The 24,089-nt window shown below is 41.5% G+C and overlaps 1 protein-coding gene and 1 long non-coding RNA gene across 11 annotated transcripts in view; one reads left to right on the top strand and one right to left on the bottom strand.

Moving 5' to 3' along the window:
* The window catches only part of PALM2AKAP2 (PALM2 and AKAP2 fusion), a 266,499-nt gene that overhangs the window by 16,485 nt on the left and 225,925 nt on the right, over positions 1-24,089 (bottom strand). For 7 of the 8 annotated variants that reach the window (XM_064404842.1, XM_064404849.1, XM_064404839.1 and 4 more), the window contains one exon: positions 68-2,462. In XM_064404842.1, coding sequence (XP_064260912.1) covers positions 68-2,462 — 2,395 coding nt within the window. Of the gene's footprint in view, positions 1-67; positions 2,463-19,354; positions 19,496-24,089 lie in introns of those variants that run through there. The other variant, XM_064404844.1, reaches the window with a different exon arrangement.
* LOC135290842 (uncharacterized) lies at positions 19,077-23,664 on the top strand. Of its 3 annotated transcripts, XR_010353647.1 has the most exons (5): positions 19,077-19,743; positions 20,384-20,643; positions 21,032-21,820; positions 21,937-22,071; positions 22,661-23,664. It is a non-coding gene; the product is annotated as an uncharacterized LOC135290842 (long non-coding RNA). The 3 variants fall into 3 exon arrangements; XR_010353646.1 differs by lacking the exon at positions 21,032-21,820 and having other exon boundaries at positions 19,371-19,743; positions 20,384-20,645; XR_010353645.1 differs by lacking the exons at positions 20,384-20,643; positions 21,032-21,820 and having other exon boundaries at positions 19,555-19,743.

Here is a 24,089-nt window from a genome sequence, read left to right as displayed (position 1 = left end):
ATAAAACTAAACCATACCTGACCCTTCAGTCACGTGTCACTTCTGCTCTGACACTTTGGGGTCTTACCTGGTGCAGTTTTGTAAGACACGGTTCTGGTGGGCATGGGTGGTGCACTCTTTGTAACAGGGCTCGGTGCCATTTGCAAACCCTGCCGCTGCCTCTTCAGCTCCTCTTCTCGTTCCTGGGCAGCTCTGATCTCTTCTTCGATCATCGACAAAGTCCGCTGTTTCCTCGACCGTAACTTGAAAGGGCCCACAGTCACCTCGGGCTCCTGTGTGGCCAGAATGGAGGCGGTGCTCCGAAGCTCTGCTGCCTCTGAATATTTGCTGAAATAGCTGACTTCATGCCTGTTTTCTTCCACAAGGAATGGCTGGCTGGCTGAATACATGGGTGACTGCTGCAAACTCTTCCCTTCCCTGAGTCCTAAGTCTTCCTCTTTTGAAGTCTTTGGTATGGTGTCCCTTTTTTCTTGAACTGGTGAAGACACCTGGGGTGGCTCAAACGTTGGGTTCTGATGCTCCTTGGAGGCTGGAGCTGGCCCAGTGCTGGCTGGCTGCTCTTTGGCTGAGACCTCTTTCTCTGCTGGGATTTCTTCTTCCTTTGGGTTTCCTTTATCCACCTGCTCAGCTATGGCTTGTTGGATGGCATTTTGTACCAGCAGGCCAGCGTGGTAGTCCAGCTGGTCGTCCATCAGCATGGAGTCTGCCAAGGCAGAGGAAGGCGAATCACAGCCTGGGTCACTGAAAGACTTGGAGATGCCTTCAGCCCTGCACTCTGCAGGAGTTTCGGCCTGCGGGGTCTGTGGCAGAGAGAAATCTGCTAGAGAACTTTCCTGCAGGGCGCTCATGGTCTCATTGGAGGCACCACTGTCACTTATGTTATCCATGCTGAAGTCATTGGAAAGGGTCTCCAAGACGGTGGTGTCCTGAGACCTGACAGACAAGTCATCCAAACCAGAGTCAAGCTCCTCTGGCGGCGAAGAGGCGCTGCCTGACTTTGGGAAGTGATCTAGAATTCCCTGTCCCTCATCCTTCACCATTGTGAAGACCGCCCTTGCACTCATGAATTCTCCATCCTCTGCCCACAGTTTTGAAGCTGGTCCAGCTCTGGGGCTATCACTGCAAGGTAGGTCTCTTGCTGTGTCAACTGTGGTAGCCTGAGTGCTTTTGTCATCTTCTGAGCTACAGGAGACTTTCTGTGCTTTGACAACCGCGGTGTTGTTACTCTCAAGCTGTCCAGCTTGCCCGCACACTGAAATGGGTCTCGTCACAGACGACATCGGCCTGTCCACATAAGGAGAATTGAGGCTTTTGTAGAAGGGTTTGACAGAGAACATTTTGGGTGTTACTGACCGCCTTGGTGGGGCCTGACCCTGAGATGGACCTGAATGCTCCATCAGCTGGAACTGCTTCCTGGCAGCTGAGAAGTCAATTTGCTCTGTGACAATATCTTCTTTCTTGACATTGACTGGCTCTGGGGATACAAAGGAGCAGCTGACCTGTTTGGGGGATGTTGGTGTTGCTCCTTGCTGCTGCTGCTGCCTCTCCTTGCGCTCCTTGTACTTCTTGTGAGACTCCAGATGCTCTTCATCCAGTTGATCCTCCAGGGGCTTCTCCTGAGGAGGGTTCCACCATTTGGCAGCAATGTTGGGGTTTTTCTTGACAGCCTGGCTCTTAATGAGTTCCCTTCTTTCTTTTTCAAGTTCCATCATTTCTTCTGATGGTCTCACTTTGCGGACTCTGTATTTTTCCTTCTCTTCCTCATCTTCAAAGAGCTTTGAGGGCTTTTTATCTTCGTGGAAGGCTCGCAGTTCAAACTTTGCCTCTTTCTTAAGGGTTGTAAGAGTTGTTTCTCCATCCTTAGAGGATCTTCTAGAACTGTTTGAAGAAGTGGGACTTCCTGGCACCTTCAGACTCTCTCTAGTATCTTCTTTCAGACCACCCAAGGAATGGCCATTAGATTTCAGGTTCTCATCTGTTATATTAGCTTCACATGGCTCAACCTCCAAAGACACCTGCTTGTCTGCTACATTTTCTTCCCTTTCACTAGATACTGACTCTTTATTGACATTAGCAGATGCTCCTGAACCATCCATAATGGAGACTGCACTTGGTTCAGGGGAGGATGTCCCATTAAATGTACTGTCAGCAGCAGAATCGCAACAATTTGCCTCCAGCACTTCATCTAGGTATCTGATCTCTTTAGCAACTTCACTGTCCAGAGATTCATGCCTATCCCTAAGTCCATTTCGGCTGGAAGCAGGTGAAAAGAAGTGGGTCGGATTGTCTATGGGATGTGGTGAAGCCACTGTGGTGATGCTTTTATGTTCAGAAACTGGAACTTCAATTTCCATTTTCTCTTCCTTTGTAGCAAGCACAGTAGATGGCTCCAAGAAATTGGCACTGTTTTGGTCTCTGTTTTTTCTTAACCTGATGTCATCCTCAGGGATTCTGGAAGATTTCTAAAATAAAAGAGAGAAAAATTACAGTCTTAAAAAACGAACACCTAATTTTTTTGCAGAGCAAACACCATCTGGAAAACAAATCTAGCACTTCTTAAAGTTGAGATTAAAGCGTTCCCTCAAAGCATGGGAAAGCAAGGCAAGCCATTAATACAAAAAATAGGAAGTTACCTTACCATATGCTGGAAAAGGTACTAAAACAACAACAAACTTTCATTTAAGAATCTCCCACTTGCTTACCATCCTCACTTTGTCATTATCTCATGCCTGTGTCTTGGCCTGTGACTAGGAATAAACTTTGAATTTCTAAGTTAAAAGTAACTTGGCAGTTTAGATTCCTCAAAGATTTGCACATTCAGTACATAACACCTATCATCTTGGTACTCTAGAAATGCTTTCCACACCTAAAGGAAATCTCATAATGCTTCTACTGATGAAAAGTATTACTGCCTGTGCTTTTCAGAAACAGATGCGAATATGCTGAAAGAGTTGGTGACTCACACCAAGTCAGGAAAAATGATGTGGCAATGGTAGAGAATGTTCAATTCTCAATGGTCAATCCTGGTCATCAAACGTAGAGTAGAATTACATGGTGCTGGAAAAACATGGGGTCTTTCTCCATCCCACATGGAAACCCACACACAATTGCACTTGGGAAACAGGAAGCATCTGTAACTCTCATAGCATGAAGAACACCACAAAGAGCATGTCAGGGACCACAGTATGGTCTGGTATCCTCCCTCCCACTTCTTTGATCTGTAGTGCAGATCTATTGGATTCATGTTTCTCCCTGATGTGTTGCCTCTGGTCACAAGGAGGTTATTGACATAAATACTATTTATGCTCCTCTTCAGGCAAATTTTACTGGTCAAGCAGCTTAATGAACTTACTGAGACTAAAGTCTGAAGGAACTTCTGATTAAGTTGGTAACATGTCAATTAACTTCTCAATAATTCTATACTGCTAAAAGGCAAAATCAATCCAAAACACCAAAAACAAAAGGGACATTTTAAACACGGCTCTTCAGAAAGCACTTGCTCTCTTTCCTAAATAATGTAAACCAAAAGTGATACATTATTCACTTTGACTCACCCTTTAAAACAGAAAGGTGGTATCTGAGCTCTCTGTCCTGCTTTCCATATGTGTTTCTATGTGTGAGGCATTGACTTCCAAAGCCAATGGCCTTGATCAAACCCCATGAACTCAGTGGCCACCAACCAGAGCACCATTGTCAGGTAGTCACCCCTGCCTTGCTGTCCCTTACCCAGCATACACACACTGCAGCAGAAGATGATGAACAAGGAGCACAATGGCACTTACCAGTGACCTGAACAATCACATTGTCACCGGATTTATACAGGCAGTCAAATGCATTTGACACATGTTAAGGAATTACAGCCAGTCACCCAGAAGAGCTCTTTCTGGAAACACTCTGAAAGGCTCTCTGTCTAATTATGTAGTTGTACACAGCTGAAGACAATGCTGGCTTCAACCATTACATATTTTCTTCCTAATTGTGCTTAAACACCGGGAAAAAAAAATCTTTAAAACCAAACAACCTACTTTTGTCTACATATTTTACTTGACAAACTTCACACAGGTTTTACTTGCTTCACTTCATTTTCTGTTGAACTTAGAAATATTCCAGCTGAAGTTCATAGCAGTTCTCTTCTTAAAGCATATTGCATTTTTTATCATTTAAATATCTAAATATGGTCAGTTTCTTTAGTCCTGTTAATGATATATTCAACAAATCAGATGCTCAAATACGAAGTATAAAAAGTGCTTACTTTGTAAAGTAGGCACAGATGGAATGAAAGAATCATAGATAAAGGCTTCTTTTACCCTGAAAGGGTATTGATCTTGACTTGCTGGAAAAGCTCCATGTACACAACAGGTATTCAGGTGACAGGATTTAAGACTACAATATATTTTTGATATTTGGGGTTACATCTTCCCTGCAAAAATGAGTATGGTGGCACCTAGAGCAGCATGTGCAAAGTCAAGGACTGATAGCTGTTCCCTTTTACACAAATCATGGGTATGCAATTATGCTTCCACTTATATTTGCTCCTAATCTGACAGATCAAAACCACTAGTGACATTGGTAGCTAACTATGTCCTCTGTAGCTTCAAAAAAGTATCTTGAATGGACAGAAAATCAGTTAATGAAAATATGCTCTCCTGCCACCCAAACACATCTCCCTGCAGAGCCAAGCCAGAGCAGAAGGGCCTCTTGCTCCTGTGCTTCTTGTACCCGCACTCCATGGAGCTGGAAATACACCTGATTGTCCCAGAGACTGTATTCACTAAAGCACGTCTGTTTCCACCACTGCTCTGTGTGAACCACTCCAGCTCACATCATATTTGGATATTCAAGTTCGGCAAGAGAACCGCAGGTGCTGTTTTTTGCCTAAACCTCGTAGCAAGTAAGAGCCCACACTCTCACCATAGCTGCAATCCATAATTCACAATTAAGGCACATGCCTAATCAGGGCGTGCACTTGTGACAGCATGTCATTCTGGAAGTGCATGTGTCTATGCAATTAGTGTGGGACATGTAATTATGTAGCAAAACAGACAATTATGCACTAAAACCTATGAGAAAATACTGCTTCTTATTGGGGGAGCCTTTCTATGCTAGGGATTAGTAACTGAGCATGAAGAAGGCCTTCCAGCATAGCAGAGGAGCCAGTGAGAGTTGCTAGGAAATGAAAAAATAACATTTAAAAGAACCACCCATTTTTTTCCTCAAACATTCTGCCAGAACCTGGGGACAACTTTGTGAGGTTGTGGCAATGAAAATTATGCTCCAGACACTCCTGCGAGGAGCAGAAATCAATCTACTGATGAATTACTTGAAGAAGAGAACTGAAATATCTAAGGACAGAAGCAGATGGCAAAACAAAGCTTTTCAAGACAGTCCAGGCCACATCACCTGGCCAGGTCAACTGAATGGGTGCAGGAAAATGGCAAATGTTGGGATGAACCACCATGGATGGGAGGAGGTTTGGAGGAGGGGGGCAGTGGGATACATACAGACCCCCACACCTCAGCTGTTTGGTGGAATTAGGTGAGCTTTCCAGGGGGCTGCTTTTTCTACTCCTTGATAAGCCTGCACCAGCAGCTTTGTATTTGCCACCTACAGGGAGAAGGCTTTTCAAAGCCTGCACCATTACAAAGACGTGAATGGGTAAAGGGCTGCATTCAAACCTAATTGTAGTCAGTCATATGGCATTCACAGTGATGCCCTTAAACTACTCATCTAGACCCAGATTTTCGAGAAGTTGCTGTTACATTTACACAGCCTCTGAATGTGCGTTCATTTCTGTCTAAGTCAAGATGCAACAAGGCAATTAGTGTCACTTCTACAATGCTGCTGCACTTTAGTAAACTACAGTCATTAGCAGCTTAGAAAATTATTAGCATATTTTCTCTTTGGCTGAATTCTTCATCTACAAAAGTGTAAGTGTTTCGGCAATCAGCTCTTTTAGAAGGAATAAAATGTGGGTGTGCTACTAGCAGGACCCAACAAACGTGCTGCCAGTGCCTTCCTTTGTTTGATGCAACAAAAAAATGCCTACAGAAACAAGTGGGAGGAAATCCTTCTGAGTCAGATCAACATTCTTCTGAAGCATCAGTAGCAGTGGTGGGAAGGGAGAGGAAAGGACTAAACAACTAAGAAGTTTCATGGTTTAAGAAAATCTTAAAGTTTCCTCATTGTGGGCTTTTACAATCACTCCAGCCAAGTTTCGAGACAGCTTTTGATGCTGCTGGTCTCCTCGCTTCATTAGTGATGTCAACCTTCCAGTTCTTCAGCTTTCATATTCTTTTGGGGATGTCCTGTACTTCATTTGCTCCTCCTCCCCCTGCTTCAGCACTGAGCCAGTGTTTTGTTCAACCCTTTACACTCTTCTCTTCAATCTATCAGGCCCACCATACATCAAGCAGTTTTAGTAGTAAACCTCATTTGCAGATGGTTTGCTGGCTAATCCGTACCTCCTTGGTGATGTCAGTCATCTTCTCCCTCTTCACCTACTGTCTTGGCCTGCCTCTCTGTCTTCTTTGCAATTAAGAAGGAAGCAAATGATGGATTTGTTAGGAGATTGACTCTGGCAAACCTTCAAGAGAGCAGCTGCTTTCATTCACCTCAACCTTTTGAAAACATAGTCACCACCTGCACAACAGATGGAGCCAATCCCAAACACTGCAAAGACACAAAAGTCAACTGAACCTCTGTGGTTCCAGACAGACACCCTGACCAGAGACAAAACCCCTAGCCAGCAGAGGTATTGCCCCGTGCTTGCTAGGGACAGTAAATCTTTGCAGAACTCATTTTCTTTAGGACCTGAAGTGCTGCAGTTCATAATGAACCAGAAAAGCTACAGCTGTAAAGGTGACAGCATCTATCCCTCACAGCCCATGCTCCCTACCACACAACAGTGCTCAGGTGCCATCATCTCACCCCATCCCAGGTGGGAATGACACCCCAAGCCACTGTGGCAGCTCCTGTCTCACAATGGCTCTGCAGTCCCTCCCTCCCTCCCTCAGCAGGGCCTCATGGGGCAGCTGCCACCCCATCTAACCCCAAAAATGTGGTGAACCTCCCTTGATACTGGAGGAAGAAGAATGTTACAGTGGGAGCCTTTGCACAAGCAAAGTCTAAAGAAATGGGCCAAACATTTGTGTTTTGGAAACCACCTATTGGGTTAGCTAAGAGAAAGCAGTAGCAGGGGAAAAAAAATGTTCAAAAAGATCCTAGAAATGGAGGGGGAAAGGGGTGAAGACAATGATGTGGAACTCAAGGAAAGAAAGGGTTTCTACTCACATAACTTACATAAACTATACATTTTGATTTAAAAAACCCAAATCAAAACACACAAAAAAACCCCCCGAAATCCAAACTCAAAGTGCTGTATTCTTGCCTCCGTGCAAAAAGGTCTTCCTTTTTCATACAGTATTTTATACTGACATCGAAAGGTTTTTAAACTACTAAGGGAAATGTTGCCCAAAAAATTTAGAACTTTTGTCTTAATGAAATAAAATTCAAGTTTCAGGGAAAAAAAAAACAAAAAAACAAAAAAACCAAAAAACCCGCAAAACAAAACAAAAACACTCAAATCCTCTCAACAAATTTTGAATTTAAGACATGTCAGACACATGCTGACACTACCTTGAATAGTTCCACTCACAATCCTGCTTGCACCCAAAAAGCAAACCTGGCCTGTTCCTCTCACAGTGCATTATACAGTGTCTTCAATACAAAGACTGAAACAATACCTGGTTACAAAAATGCATTAGTGTTGAGTGTCACAGAGACATCCTCTGCAAGAGCTCTCTACGCTCTTCTGTGAATTTTCTGAGACAGCCAAGACAGTACAATATTTTCTTTGTGAAATGCTGGTTTGTCTCCCAAACACTTCAGAAATCACAAGAGTACATTCAAATGCAACAAAAATCAATGCAACTTCATATTACCTCCTCCTAAGAACCAGTCAGGGGCTCTTTTGGACTACAGACCGTGATAAGTGATGTGGGGATACAGCACCATACAAAGTGCTTACTTTGAGAGCTTGCTATGCAACTTTTTTTATGTGGTTTTCCTATTTCCTTTATTCATGTTTTAGCAAAGAAGTTGCGATTGCATTCATTCAGAAAACATGCGAAAGGCTTTGTAATATTCTTTTGCAAATATCCATCTGAGCCACAGGCTTCAGATTCCCCATGCGATACACTATAAAGCTCTTTTATCAAATTGAACTCCAATCTCCTTTTGCTGCTGCAATAAATTAAAGAGGGATAAAAATGGCCCAAGAATTATGACTACTTTAATGATAAACATATATTGTGTGACAGGATATTTTAATGATGAAGACACACTCACTTGATACTGTATTTTTCCCTATGTGCCTCTGTAGCTCCAGTATTTTTTTGTGCCCTCAATAACAAATAGGTGATTTTTTTCCTGGGTAATTCAGGATCCAAATTTGTAATAAACCTTACTATGTCCTACGAATTACAGGGTACATAAATTGAAGAGGCATTTTACTGGTAGGAAACCAGCTGATCTTGTAAGCCAGTTATTTTCCCTTGCTTCCTAAAAACACAGACCTGGTCCCTCTATGAAAAATTTGTAACCCTAATAACTAGATTTCAACCAGTGCTACAGCAGCAAGAAAATCAAGTATCTTCCTTCTTTAACGCTTGTGCAGCTGTTGTAAAAAAGCAACAATAAAACACTGAGTTCTTCTTACAAAATATTTTAATTCCTCCAAAGAACTGAAACTGCACAAAGCACCTGTATGGATAAAGTGATTTATACAGAAATTATTATTTAGGGACAAAAGGCTGCTAACTGAAATATCACCTCTGATTAAGAAAAAACAATGCAGAGTTTATTAGAGCATGATGGTTACACAGCTGGTAGTATGGATGCAGCATATATTCAAGTGGTGTAGATAATACTCTGTGTGGGGCTGGTTAGCTTTGCTATGGAAGTTCTCTTCAGTTTTACATAATCAAGATGGAAATCTGAAATTACAGGAAGCTGTGATTATATACTCTCATAAAGAAGTGCAGCACTGCTTGGTACTGCCACACTCTACATTCACACCCCATCTTCAATCAGTTGCAAATAGGGAGAACCAGGAGCTTGAAGAACCCAAGAGATCAGTAAATTGGCAGTGATTTCAAGTACCAGAACCTGCAGCCAAAAGACCATTCTCCTGTTCTCTGCTTCTTGTAATGTAGGTCAACCTGAAAGTGCAACTGAATTAGAGCAGTAAATGCGAGCAAAAGAATACATTTCATCCAGAAAAATGTGGCTTTATCCTCACTCTTATCAGTTCAAATCACACTTCTGGTGCTCCTTTCACCTGCAAAATTATTTCCACCTCAAATTAAAAAGCACTAGTGGGTGTTATTATTTGTCATTCTGCTTCACTCAGTTCCCTAGGACAGAAAGGACAGCACACTCTGTGTGCAGGCATGGGAAACAAACCAATGCTACTGAGGGACAGCACTGGACTCAAGGTCAATACAAACCATGTTAAAGTGTTAATCAAGCGCACCCACCACAGATGGTAAGTACTTTTAACTTTGTTACACGTTTTTCCTAAGGCTTATTTTTCCATGGCTTGCATCCAAAATCTGCTTTTGCTGAAACAAGATTGAATTCCAACAGCTGGGATACTTGATTTAAAGAGGCTGTGGTGCTAAGTCACTTAAATTGGTAAATATGATCTTGTGAAGCAGCCTCCAATTGTCGCCTAAGGAAGCACAATGGTCTGGTGGAGAAATGGAGAGCATCCCATCCAACTAACACATAAGGAACATGACACCGTTAGAAAAATGCCCACACCTGGCAGGTAATTCAATTCATGATAAAATCCTTAAGGAACGGAACGAGAATTTCTTCTTTACAACTGAAGGTCACAGATGAGGTTCTGTACCATTGCACTTACAGAGTCCACCTGGCTAGGCTCCCCACTCAGCTGGGGCTGGTGGAGGTGAGCTAAGGGCTTGGCTGTTTAGCAGCACTCTCTCACACTCAGCCTCTGGTCTGATGTTAAATCAAAAAGGAGAAATCTCAGGGTGAATAAGGAAAGAGGGATGTTCAGCTTAACAAAGAGCCTAACACGGATACTGAGCTGAGCAGAGCACGACTTCTGAATGTATGCATGAAAAATCAGTTTCACAAAATGCGGCAGTTGAAATCTGCCCTGCACATGTCGAGGATGGAACAATTGCTCTGATAAAGCATGATCTAATCCCAGCGGGGAGGGGAAAGGACGCTAAACTAAGCCTTGCTCTTAATACTCTCTAACCCATCTAGATAATGTCAGCACAAGGAAAGAGTGACCTTTACGGTTGCTTGCACTAAAAAGAATAGAGACAAGGGGGAAATTCCTTAGTCTTTTCATCGGGGGCACAGGGTTCATGTTCCATCTAAAGAATGAATGTACAGCTCTCCTATGTAAATGAGACAGCTCGAGAAAAATACCGGGGTGTTAACCATTTTGGTGAGTAAGAAAAGGACCTCCTGAGGAAGGAATCTGGGTTAGGCAGGGTCAGCAGGAAGGCAGTAACTGGAGAGAAAAGGCTGTGCAGTCCACTTGCTGTCTGAACAGGTATTATGGTTGCTAGGAAAACCTCCTTTAATAGATGTAAGGAACAGAGATAAACCTTCCTTAAACAAACAAATAGGCTTTCTGAGATGTATTAGTATTAAAGTCTTCTGAGGATACAGTCTTTCAACAGCTCATACAATTCAGTAAATATTTCATAAATGGCAACCTAACCTCCAATTTCTGAAAAAAGATACATGATCTCTGTGCTGCAGTTCTTTGACCACTTACTTTTAAGGGCAATAGAGTATGAACTGAATGCTTTAACTGAAACAACCACCTACAAAATTCTGCCAGTAAAGACTAAGATTTTTCACTTTCAATTCTCTGTTACACAAATGTTAACAGTTGGAAGTGATAGTGCTTTTAACTATTTCCCAAAGCCTAATTAATACTTGTTGCACATCTGAAAGGTATAGCTGTTCAATACCTATTGGAGTTTGACAAGACTACTGCCACAGAGGCTATGTTAGGCTAATAGAACAAATTATTCTCAGAAATGTAAGGTCAAACATCTGTTTCTCTGACAGCTGAAGAAAGTTAAGAATTATTGTTGATGTTTTATCTTTATCAGTAGGACTTGTTACGGCTGCTCTCATCGATTAGATTAAGACCCATCACAGCAAAATCTCCTTAAATGAAGGTATGCCTACGTAACTGTGCTTGGTGCAGTGCGTCTCACCCAGAGGCAGCCTGCTCTGCCAGGAGCACAAGGAACAGGGCAATGTTTATTCACTACAATCAGTGAGTCTTGGGAAGGTTACAGTCTGAGGTCTCAACAAGTCAGCAGGCTTAAGCACTCTACAGATTGCTTTCTTCCCAGTTTTTCAAGGAAACTGAATTATTTGAAAGCTAAAGACTTCTAAAACACTCCATTGACAGAGAGAATGTAGTTGCTTTAAAAGGTCCCTATGTAGAATTAGCTCTCCCCAAAATGTATTTTAGGCTGCTACTCAGGCAAAAGCTCGTAACTGGAACATTATAAAAAGAATACTGAAAGGACATGAAAAAAGAGGATATCTAGCCTAGTACTAACTCAAAAATCACATTATATAAATGAAGAGAGGGAAAACATGATGGTGGTCCAAGGATATAACTGAAGTCTGTGTTACACACACAAGTGGGAAGAGAAGCCACTTCCAACAAGAGCAGCACATCACCTCCCCTGCCTGAGTCACACTTTCCACTGTGTCACCATGCCCACTGTCCACCAGGGAACTACCACACAAAAATGCTTTCACTCCCAGTCCCTTTTTCCAGAAACAGCTCATGGAGAAAACAGCATTTGGAGATTTTATCTGAAGATTTTATACAAGAACCAAAGCCTTGTAACTCTAGTGGAGTGCAATTTGTAGGGCTCTCCCTCTAAGGGCATGCATGTAATTTAATTTTCTGGATGGTGCACATAGAATAATCCCCCTTCAAAGATATACATCAACAAAATGAAATTTGCTATCATTAAATGATGAATTCAGTATAGCCAGGATGTTTGACTTTGACATATCATTTCAGTGGACTTTGACACGCCATTTCAACAAATATCCAGCAAATAAGTAATATTTAACAGGAACTCAGACCACAGCGTCCACAAAACAGTTTTGCTAGTGAGACGCCAAAAGTGTACAGTCTGTAAAGAAGGAGGATGTTGCTAAATTCTCCACATGCCATTGCTGTCCCTAGCCTATAAATAGGACATACCATTTGAGTTTGGGGTTGTGAACAGCTAGCAACTTCATCTATGCTTTGCTCATAACAAAAACTATGCACTTCAGTCACCTCACTATTTCCTGCAGGAGAATATTTCATTGAAAGTGATACTTGCATAGGCTATTTTTTTTTTAATTCCTTATTTTGGGAAGGTAGTTGAGAAACCTCTGGAATATCTCCTTTCAGTACCTACCACTTCCTGTCCCTCTGCCCCTGCTTCCCTCCCCTCTTCCAAGAAAAAACTCATTACTCCTTCTTTTCCTGTTGAAAAGGACCTGATTTAAATGACCTACAGCACATATGGACTATATTAGGATATTATTTGATTAAGGCCTATTGCTTTTTCTTTGGGCACATGGAGAATTAAGATAATGGTGGAGGAAAATCTTATTAACTAAACTGGCTATTCCAGCTCAAACTGCTCTGGTTTAAAATTCCTTCAGATTGCCCAGTCCCTCTGATGTGGGTTCTTTTTTGCCTAATTACAGAAGAATAAAATAAACAGTGGTCAATTCATTTAATGCTAGCAAGATCACTAAAGCCAACTAAACTGTCATATTAAGAACTGCTCAGACAATTTGCTCTTTGATAGGAAATGCTTGCTTGGATCTGTTTTAAACGATCATAAAAAGGCTCGACATTAAACAGCAAGCAGCACCTCACATTTCTGTAGAAACACAAGTTTGACACATTCCAGATCAAATTGCTGTACAGAGCGGGGAAGACCAGACCTTCTCAAAAGAGTATTGTTTACTAGCATATCACACAAGCAATAGCTTGGTTTTCAGTATTTTAACTGACTGCATGAGACTTCAGCCATGGAGTCTGTCTACCTAAAAGCCAAAGCGCAGGCTACTAGGAGACAGCAAGACACCTTGGCTTCCAGATGCTTTCCCCTAAAATACCATTCCTCATTTGTCAGGAGTTAAAGAATGTGCTATCCTGGTGAATGCACAGAGGTGTCAACTAAGTGCCACAGCACACATCAAATGTCATAAACCCCAGGAATGCTGTTACTGATAAATATGACTGCTCACAATACTATGCTTAATTTCCTCCAGTGTTAAACAAGTAAAAGATGAAGCTGAACAGACACCCTGAAAGTGTTTTTATGAACTGAAATTTGCTTTAATGTCAAGAAGAGTAACACACTCAACTAATGAGAAACGTATACCCCTTCAGAGCAACTAAAAACTGAAGCCAGAAGACTTTGCAAGTGCTGTCTGAAGAATATAGTCACTGAATGTGCTGGGTGGTTCTCCTAGTTATCACATGCACAGAATATACAAAAGTATATTTTCTCTTTAGAATCAGTATCGTCCTGTATTACCTCTAGTAGAAAGCTGTAAATTTCACTACTGCTCACAGCGAACAAACCAGCTACAATTCAAATAATTCTACAAGTATCACCTGGGAAAATGGTATTTTAAATACACCTCTCAATATAGAAAGATAAAGATTAAATGTGATAGATAATGTGTGGCAGGTCAGAAACCTTAGCTTGCCCTTTCTCTCTGTTTCTGTAAACTCTGAAACAAATTCCAAACATGTTGTTTTCCATAAAGGCCTTAGCTTTTTTTGGCTGGTTAAATCAAATTCCTTCCCCGGCTCATTACAGTACTGTGATGTTACAGGCTATGGGAGACCTGGTTAAAAAAAAAAAAAAGCCCATAACCTCAGTCCATTCAAACAAAGAGTCTCTTTTACAGGGAAAATGCCAGTTCACACTACTTAGAAAGAGCATGACTTCACTTAACCTGTAAGGGAGCCACCTCCTTAGAGATATTTTCAAAAGCACTGTGTTGGTAAGAGACCTGTTTTCATGTAGCATAAGCAGGAGTTTACTGTTGTAGGTTTTTTGTGGGTAGGTTTGTTTGGGTTTCTTTTTTTTTTTTTTTTTTTTTTGGGTGGGGTTGTTGTTTTGGTTCGGTTTTTTGAATTTTTTTTTGGTTGTTGGTTTTTTGTTTGGTTGTTGGTTTTTTTCTCTCTCTCTCTTTTTTTTTTTTTTTTAATTTGGGTGGTGGGAGGGGGGAGGCTAGAAGTGGGCTGGCAGGGAGTGCCACAACTCACCAACACAGCATGTGGCTGGCTTAGTACTAAGAAACAGCAATTACACGAAGGGCTACTAAGAAAGACACACGCTCCAAGCAGTAATTAGCAGCAATTTTTACCTATCACAAAACAAAAAAAGGCTGGACTACATTCTTTCCACAGGAGGGGCTGAAATGTTAATGGCAGCACTTAGGCCACCTTTTGTAAGCTGTTTCAGAAGACTCAGGTGAGGGTAGGGGTGCACAGCTTGTATGGAAAGTACCAGCCATACAGAAAATAACTGGATCCAAGGAGTGTAAAAAAATCCTCAAAACACAAACAAACAAACAAACATACAAAAACCCCACTCAAATTTAGAAGGGTGACAGAGAAAATAGACAGCACTTTTGGAACAGCACCATACCTGTTCATTACTGCTGCCTGTGGGCTAGTGACATTTGAGTACCCTTGGATTAAGTTTCCTGGAAGCTTGATAGTTTAAGGTAAAAACATGAGCTGTGCTGACCAGACATCCCCTGCAAAGGCCCTCTAAACGTTTGGGTTAAAATGGCTTGAATTCAGGGTCACACATGATGCTAAAAATGACATCGCTCAAGCAAATTTTACTCGCTTGAGGAATTACATAATATATTGACTTGCTTTCTTACTTCTAGGGCATCAGCAAAGGGAAGGCACAGCCATTCTTTACCAGCAACGATGAAAGTGACATTTTTGACAGGAGAACCCTTGAAGACAGTGATAGCTCACTTCACCAGATACTCCACAACTTTCCTGAGCCACATTAAATGAGGCATGTCAAGCCTCCACGTTTTTAAAATGGTAGTAAGAAACTCTTTATCATCTGTTAAATAGATCTGTGAAAAGAGAATGTAAATAAGGTTCTCACCAGAAAGAAAAAGAAAAAAAAAAGGCACTCAATATCCCTGTCCTAAGCTAAGAGTGGCTTTGGTGAGCCTAAAATGACAGGAAATACTGTGTGCCTTCCTGTAACACTTCCCACACTTTCTGCACAGTAGAGGGATAGATATTTTAATACACAGTTACAAAATTTACAATGTTAGCTATTTTATTCCCTTGGATCGTCCCAGAATTTTACACTATGAAGAGGGGTAAGTGTCCCACAGAGAAATAAAATACTCTATTTAAATAAAGTGCAAACAGATTTAAAATGCAATTTCTATAGCTGATTACTGATAAAATATGAAGTTTAGGTAACCTTGCCTCATCTGTGGTCACTGAAGGAGCAGAAGGTCACAAGATATTTATCTTCTGTACTCTCCCTGACACCAGGTGTCTAAAGCCCCACATGCCTGGGAGGTCACTGGAGGACAGAGCTGTAACTGGAGCACTCCCCAGGTGTGCAGGAGATGGAGCTCAAAACCCTTGTTTGATAGACACTCATGGGAATTGTCCATTTGACATGCAAATACTCAGTTTTCACTGAATCCTAAAGGAGTTGCACTATGTAATTTTTCTTTTTTTAAAATTACCTGTTTCTCATACCAACTAGTTTTGGAAAATGTATTGGTACATTGCAAGAATGAATGGGCTAATGGTAATGATGTGTTCAGTACAGCAGTGTAGCCCAGTAGCAAAGGCAGCAGCTACACCCTGCTAAACCCTTTTCTGCTATATCTGGCCTCAGATAAACCAACAAGCTTTTTCCCCTCAGGAACTCAGACTCACCATTGCCAGCAACTTAAAGTAAGTTGGGGTTTTTCTTATTTTTTGTTGTTTGGGGTTTTTTTCCCCTTAAAGCAGCAGTCCCAAAAGAATCCAAAGTTTATTTAAAAAAAATAAATAAAATTTCAGTGTTCTTGGTTGAAACAAAAAATTTGAACAGAAACTTGAAACAGCTGAATGATAAGAAATAAAAATTAATAAATCTAAATCAAAGTGGTCAAAGAATACTTTAAATTTATTCCTTTTCACTTCAGAATGATTCCTTTTAACTTCCTAAAGTGCAAATACTCTTAACATATCAGAATTTTTAACCAACTCTTCTGCATAAGCAGTATACCTCTGGGTCCCTGACATCACACCATTATGAAATTAAGTAAGTCTACAAAGACTAAAATGTTTTTCTCTCATAAAGAGTCTGCACTAGTATCAGAGATCTGCTGAACAACCAGTAATTATTATCTTCTAGAGACATCAAGGGCAAGATTACAAAAGATAGAGTGCGGGCCTCAGTATCAGGGGGAAAAAAGGACACTTACAAAGTGATTTACCTGCTTCAGACCCTAATCTTCCAAATTTGCAGCACAAATGCACATTATACCCAAACATTCTGGGTTTCACGTCTAAATCTATGTGTATGCAATGTTAGTGTAAGCAGGCAACTCCTATTTTTTTCTGCGGATCTGAGGATCCTCAGGCCTGCAGCATATGGAACGCTGGTGCTGAATGGCCACAAGACTGCTCCACGCGTGCCAAGAGGCCACCTTTGGAGGCACATGAGGTGTGTAAAGCAAGAGCTCAACCAGTGCAAAAAAAAAAAAATGTAGGTGGCACTGTGTTCCCTGCCAGGGCCTTCACTTTGGGAGACTTCTTTAAGCTGAAACAGCCCTCCTCTGCGAACCTTCACAATGCACCGTGAGGCACTGAATGTAGGGCACAGCCTATGCTATGTTCCTGGGAGAGGCCATCCCACATTTCAGCAGGAGTTTTCAACTTATAATTTTCCTTCAACAAAATACTTTAAAAATGTGGCAGAACTAGTGATCTGCAGTGTTATATCTCCTAATTAAGTTACAGCATTCACAATCCCTTTCAGCTACCTCAGGCCACAGATGCTTATCAGCCCAAATACCTCCCCACAATGGAGGTAACAGCAAGACTTGAACGACAGGGTCATTGCTACAGTCTTATAAACAACTAATTCTGCTCTTTTAACATATGGGAAAAGGGAGAAAAAGGGGAAGAAAAAAAAAAGTTGGGGGGATTGAGAAAAAAAAAGCGTTCTTCTTTCGGGAAAGTATACACAAGCTTAACATAAACCAAACAAATCCTCTTGTGCATTTCCTTCCTGTTCAGGGAGTAAATACCCTACCTGACTCTCTGAGTCTGTTGGACTGGCACAGCATCCTTACATGACTATTAAATACAAGATGTGCAATTCCAAAGAACAAGCAAGTATCAGAACTCTTCCCTTATCTCCTTCTGTATCAACATACCTGACTGGAGGAAGTGTTATTCCTGTCCTCTGTGTGACAGCAAAACTGCATGCAGGTCTGATGGGCCCAGAGCCACTATATCTGCGCATTATTTTTAAGCTATAATCTCCACAGACGTCTCTATCTGGGACTGTAAAATGAAGAGTGCCCCACAAGACTGTATGATTGAAGCAAAACTGGCACTTAAGCCTACAACTGCTCAGGTTCACTAAACATTTTAAGGATCTCATTCTCATTTTTAATACTTCCTCTAAAAATCTATCCTTACCAAACCAGTGAAGGATTAATTATGGAAGGTGAACACCTGAGGGCATCCTGTGCAAGGGGCTAGAGTAAAACAACAAAGATACGGGGCATATGGTATGGCTGTTAATGCCAGCCTGTCACCCACTGGTTTGGTGTTTTTTTGCTTTTAAGTGAATTGCTCCATTCCCCAGTCTTCTCTTCAGGTAAAACATTTCTGATCTAACTGCATGGTTCCAGCAGGATGAAGAGATGCAGGGAGCAGATCTCATGACAGGGGAGGCAGATTCCTGAGCAGGTGCCCAGCAGATGCCAGTCCAAGCATGCTTCCTCACAAGCTAATTTTCAATCTTTAGCAGAGACAGCTCATAGCAGCAAGGGAATGCAATCTGACAGAATTCCTTTTTGCAACAAAAACTTTTAAAAAATAAATAGTTTTCTTGGATATTTCCTCATGTTTAAGGGGCTATTTGAAAACAAGCACTTACAAAGAATTTAATCTGGTGAGCAATCTTAATTGTTCCTCCTCCTCCTTCCAAGGAAATTGCACACTTCAAACCGAAAGGCCAGTTTTATTTATTTTATGAGTACAAATTGGCTCTGTCAGTTCAACTTCCCATGGCACTATAGCCAGGCCTCCTGTTCTTACAAAGAAGAACATATGAGACAACAGAGTATGAGACAGAAATAAAACCAGTTTCTGAGACAGGTGGTACAAACAACACACTCGCACCTCAAACCACTCCTTTCCAGAGAGTACCCTCCACCTGAGCTTCACTGAAACTCGCATTGCAGACAGTCTTCACTGCTGCTGTAGCAGCAGGAGAATAACTGCTCAGCATGAATTACCCAAGGACAGCCACCAAAATAAATTCCAATAGGAAATTGTCACACTAAACCTTGAGGGGAGAGCAGAGGGCTCTTACATTTCACTAGTGCTTTGCATTTTGCAGTGAGGAGGTGCTATGCAGTTGCGTTTTGCTGCCCACTTTCACAGGGGAAGGGGTCCAGTGCCACGCTCTGTTGTTGCTAACTGTCAGGGCTATGTCTTCTTATGACAAAAAAGACTACAGCTTCTTTGGGAAAAAATGCCAGCAGTGTGTACTTGTACTTACATGAATGTCCACTCACACTGGCTGCTGGGTTAGGTAACATAAGTAGGAAACCTTTAACCCTGGTGAAAACTTAGAGTTTGTGATCAACCCAACCCAAAGAATACCTGGAGGCCCTCGCTTCATGCCATTTGGATTGAAATTCATGTCCAATGCTAAAACTGGTCTTCATTCATACTTCCGCGCTGAACAGATAAAACTTCTTAAATGATGTGTTCACACTTGACTGCTCTGGAAAGTGGGGCTTTGGGGGCATTCTCCATTCAGAAAAAATGTGGCACCATGGCATATTTACTACCCCCTGCACAGCAAACATAAAATACCTTGTCAAAATTACCAGAGATGGAGCAATAAATGATAATCAGCTGAGAATGTCATGAAAAGATGAGGGCAGGAAAAAACAAGTAAGAAAGGTCATACAGCATCCCACTTCTTTTCTTCAGATACTGACAGTTAATATTTTAGGAGCTCCTTACCTGCTCTCACACACAAACAAGGAATCTGAAATGAAAAATTACTTAAGTTTGCTGTAAGCCCCTTAAAGGGGGAAAGACTTTCTCTTGTCTCTCCACTTTTTCAGTACCTCTCAAAAGCACTGTCTTACCTACACACTTTTGTTGTGGGTATGAAGTGGAGGAAAACTCCACAACCTGTGACATCACGTGTGACCACTGCCAACACCCAGTGTGATTCCTGTAGCCATGTACCACAGTCACTTCACAGTAAACTTTTCACTCTTCTGAGGTTTAAAAGTCTAAAGCTTACTTAAACATCTCTCACTGGAGGGGCATGCAAGCAAATGAGTGCCTCCTTAGTCTTCAAGGGGAGATAGCCCTGCTGGCCTGACCTACACATCACAGTAGGAGTAGGAAGCTAGTCTGCGCTTCTAAAAGCCTTCTTTAGCTGCTCTGTGCTGCATGTGGGGACAAAAAAGTGTAACTGAGCAGTCTTCTATCAGCTGCCCGATGGCCATGGTCCTGTGCAGGCTCTTGCCTCTCCCTAAACACAGAAGAAGCTTCCTCTGGAATGATTTTAAATGTTGTTAGCACTTTATATGACCTGTCATTCCACATGCTGAGGCTGTTTCTCAGGCAAACACAAAAGACAAGGAAAACTGCCCAAACCAAACCAGTCCACAACCACCCCAGTTAAAACAAGCAGTTTATTGTGGTAGCAAGGAACTGGTGCACAGTGTTTGTTTTGATTTGTTTAGATAAGGTGGCTGGAAACAAAGATCCTCAGGAATTTTGAAACAGCTGATAGAAAAATATTTGTTTTAAAACAGACCAATGTGTTTCAGTAACTCCCAGACTCCCAGTCTTGCAAGCTGGAGTTATGCTTGTTCATTTCTATTAATTCAGCCAAAATCTAAAGCTTTTTAACTCTGGTGCCATCTTGCAAAGTTGCATGTCCTGCACTGGCAAAACAGAGTGGAATGTTCAGAGTTATGGGAAGCATAATTTCTTTCATGTAGTCAAACTTTCTCCCATATGGTGTTCTTCTAGATGCAGAGTTGCTGCAGCTTTGAAAAGACACAGTACTTTACCTAAACACATATATAGAAAATTAAAAAGGAGAAAGTTCAACAGTCTAGAAAAAACCCAAACACTTATTTGCAACAACAGCACCCACTGTGATCTGCCCTCTGCCTACAAGGAGATCAGTAAGAAGCACAGAAGCTTATCAACATAAATTGATTATGACCAATCTATTGCAAACCAAGATTAATACCACAAAATGTCAAACATCCCCAAACTTAAAAAAGGTGTATGTATTTCAAGTTGCATTTAATGCTTCTTTTGCTGTAATTGCTCAGCTGTTATTTCTTCTACACTTAATACTGGCAAATTGGTCAAAACACACCCAACTTTGTTCTCTAACAATTAATTGGTTTCATTAATAGGGTAGCTGTTTTGTTTTCTTCTTAATAGGGTAGCTCTCTTCATGCCACAACAGTAGCAGCAATAAAATTACTTTTTGTCAGGGAAAAGACCCTACAGATTTTTTTCCCCTGACTTCCTCCCTCTTACCCCAAACCCTGAACCTCCTGCCCTTCACCATCATCCAGCACCAGCAAAGTGTTCAGAGGGAATCCTGCATAGCACCACGACAATGCTCACTGGCCAACTGATGTTAAGTTTCTCCTGTGACAGGCAGCAACTTCTGAGGCTAAACTTCACCAGAGCTTTGCACTTTCCTTGAAGAACTGCTGAACACAGGCAGGCAGGCCACTTCTGGTCTAAAAACACAGCTTAAGCTCATTTCATAAAAACCTTCAAGAAATCTATATTCGTGCTTTCCTACGACTTCCAGAAGGATGTGGGAAAGGCAAACACAAGGAAGATGTCTACTGGTCACAGCTTAAGTCTCTGACATACATCTATCACCAACACAGAATTATGCCATCCAGCAGGACTTAACACAAACAAGGATAAGAACTGTGATGCTTAATCAAATGAGCAACAACATTTCAGGAAATGCTAAGGCATCTTTAACTACAAAAGAAACGCAAGCATGCATTCCCTGACTCAGAGATTTTCTAGCATTTAGAGGCAATTACTTAAATTTTTCTAGCAGCGTGTTACTGATAAACTTGTGTCAAGGCACTGGCTTATCTTCCAAGTCATTATAAATTTCCTCTAATGCTCCCTGCTATAAAGCTAAGCTTCGCTGAATTGATGGCAATGTGCAAAGAACTGTAGAAATAATTGCAGCATAATATCCTACAAATTCAGTATTAAAACTTAGCTCATTCTTTAAGTAAACAATTGAAGAATTAATAATAATTAATTTCTCTCTCAGAAAGCGAAATGCGATACAACAACATGAATTCCCCTGAAATTCAGGACCCCCCTGAAATTTCACTGCTTTCTGAGACACGAGATTCATTCAACTGTAAATCTAAATAGGAGAGAACAGGAATGAGCTTGCTGACAGTAAATGTACTGAAAAAAGAACAATGTCCCACTATAAGCATATTCCTCCTGATGCAACAATATTTTTTTACTTAAAAAATGCTGGGTTGTAAACATTTGAACTGTCTTTCACATTTTGGAAGGGGACGTGGAGAAGAATGCTGAAGGAGATTTACCATAGTGAGGCAGAAAACTCTCATAAATACAGGACATTCCCAAGAAACACAACTTGTCCTAGGACAACACAGATGCTCAAGTTCACAAAAAAGGAAGAAAAGGTAAGGCAGTCTGAAAATCAACACATGTGCATACAATGTTTGCACATACCTAATCCTGAAGTCTGTCTGAGACTGTGAAACTCATGGGCACTTTAAAGGAAATATCAATCTGAATAAAACTTGTATAATACCAAAACATTTTTAAAGAGAGGGCCACAGATCTTTTGTGTGATAACTGATTAATGCATAGGATATGTGGAAAAGCCTATTTTTACTGATAAGAATGTTAAAAGATTTCTTAATGAAACTATTTTCATTTTTTAAAAAATTATCCTCCTGCCAATTTATTTCTCCTCATTTAAGAACTGATGGTAAAGACCTCTCTGTAAACCTGTATTCTTGTGTGAAATAGAGAGCCTTTAGGACTGTTGCTGACAGCCTACTGGGCAGTGTTGCCATATTTGTCAGTTTCTTGTCATTAGAGCTTCAACATATGAGTTAGGCACTGTACACAGACAGTGCAACTGTTAAGTATTGACAGACCTCAAATCTTACTATACACATACTGTGCTATTGGTTGATAGTTTACTAATCTCAGAATTACCTGGAGCGACTGTTTATCTCCTTTTTATTTTTTTTTATCCCCCAGGGCTTATTTTCCTTCACACTAAGACTTGCCTACATCTTTTGCCAAGACAAAAGGACATTGCAGCAGCTGTAAATATAGTGTGAACACACCTTGTGCGCACACAATGTCCATTATGAAGCTCTCTATATATTGCTAATGCTCATTACGTCAGCTTGCCAGACGAAGAAGATGCAGTTGTGGCACTCTATGCTGCTTGAAGCAGTAGATGAGAAGACACACAGTGGCTCCCTGGCTGCTGGACCCCACCCTCCAAGTGCTCTGCCCCATCTGCATGTAAGCTACGCCTTCAAGTCAGAATAATGAAGAGGTTCACCACTTGCCAACTGTGTGGCAGACCCTGAGACAACAATCACTGACATGAGGCCTCTCATCATTTCTGTCGCTTAAGAGGAGCTTCCTCTTGGCCAGCCTTGAGTACCATAGATGCTCCATGGGGGGACATCTGCCAGAGGCCTTCTTTGCTCCATCACTGCTGAGAGACAAACAGCAGCTGCTGCCTCTTAGAGACTGAAGAACTTGGAATTATGATTACCTATGTTAACTTTTGTGTCTGAAACGTCTCTTTCCTGAGTTTTTTCCCAGAATGTTTTCCCTTCCTTTTACTGATCACTTAGTTTTCTTCAAGCTTTCTCTTCAGTGCCAGCTGTTCCTCTTCCTCCTCTGGCTTCTTCTAGCCACCACCTACTAGCACCTTGATGAAAAAGGTCGTGCTAAATGCATCAAGCAACATTCCTTCCACGTAGCATCTTGTAATAGCAACAAGTGGTTTGAGCCCATTCACCCTGCCTCTGCCCAAGTTCACTTCCACTGAAGTTCTGCGTATGGATCCCTGTGGAACATAACGCTGAAACACAGCTCAACTGCCCAGCAGTCCTCCTGCCTGGCTTTTTCCTGGCATTTACAGATCAGTCTCTCACTCTAGTCAAACAACACCATTGAGGCATTTGTTTTTAATTCCCTCCTCCTATTATAATAATAGCAACAATAAAATCAACCCATAATGATTTCCTGGGCTCAAGTCAACTGCTCAGCAAATTAGGGCTCTAACAATGACAAGAACGCAGGGTTTTGGAAAGCAATTGCAAATGTTGTTCTAGCCTGTGTCCCCTGTCGACTGCTGCCTGTAGGAGCAGTGAGAGGCTCTCTGCTGCAGTACACACTTGGGAATTGCAGTAATCAAACCTGCATGTAGAAAGAGCTTGTTCCTTCCTCTTTCTGGCATACATGTCTGTCTGTCTGTCTATCTATCTATCTATCTATCTATCAATCAACTGTCTGTCTGTCTGTCTGTCTCCACATGAATAGAGAGAGACAGACAGGAAGCAGTTCCCACTCTGGTAACTTTGTGAGGCCAGAGAATGACTTTATGCTGAGCTTTATGCATATAAATCTATGCACATGCTATCTCATGGCAAATTCTAAACCAAAG

Source organism: Passer domesticus, chromosome Z (assembly GCF_036417665.1).
Source record: "Passer domesticus isolate bPasDom1 chromosome Z, bPasDom1.hap1, whole genome shotgun sequence".
Taxonomy (NCBI): Eukaryota; Metazoa; Chordata; class Aves; order Passeriformes; family Passeridae; genus Passer; species Passer domesticus.
Note: the sequence above shows the minus strand (reverse complement) of the source record. Positions and strands in the feature narration are given on the sequence as shown.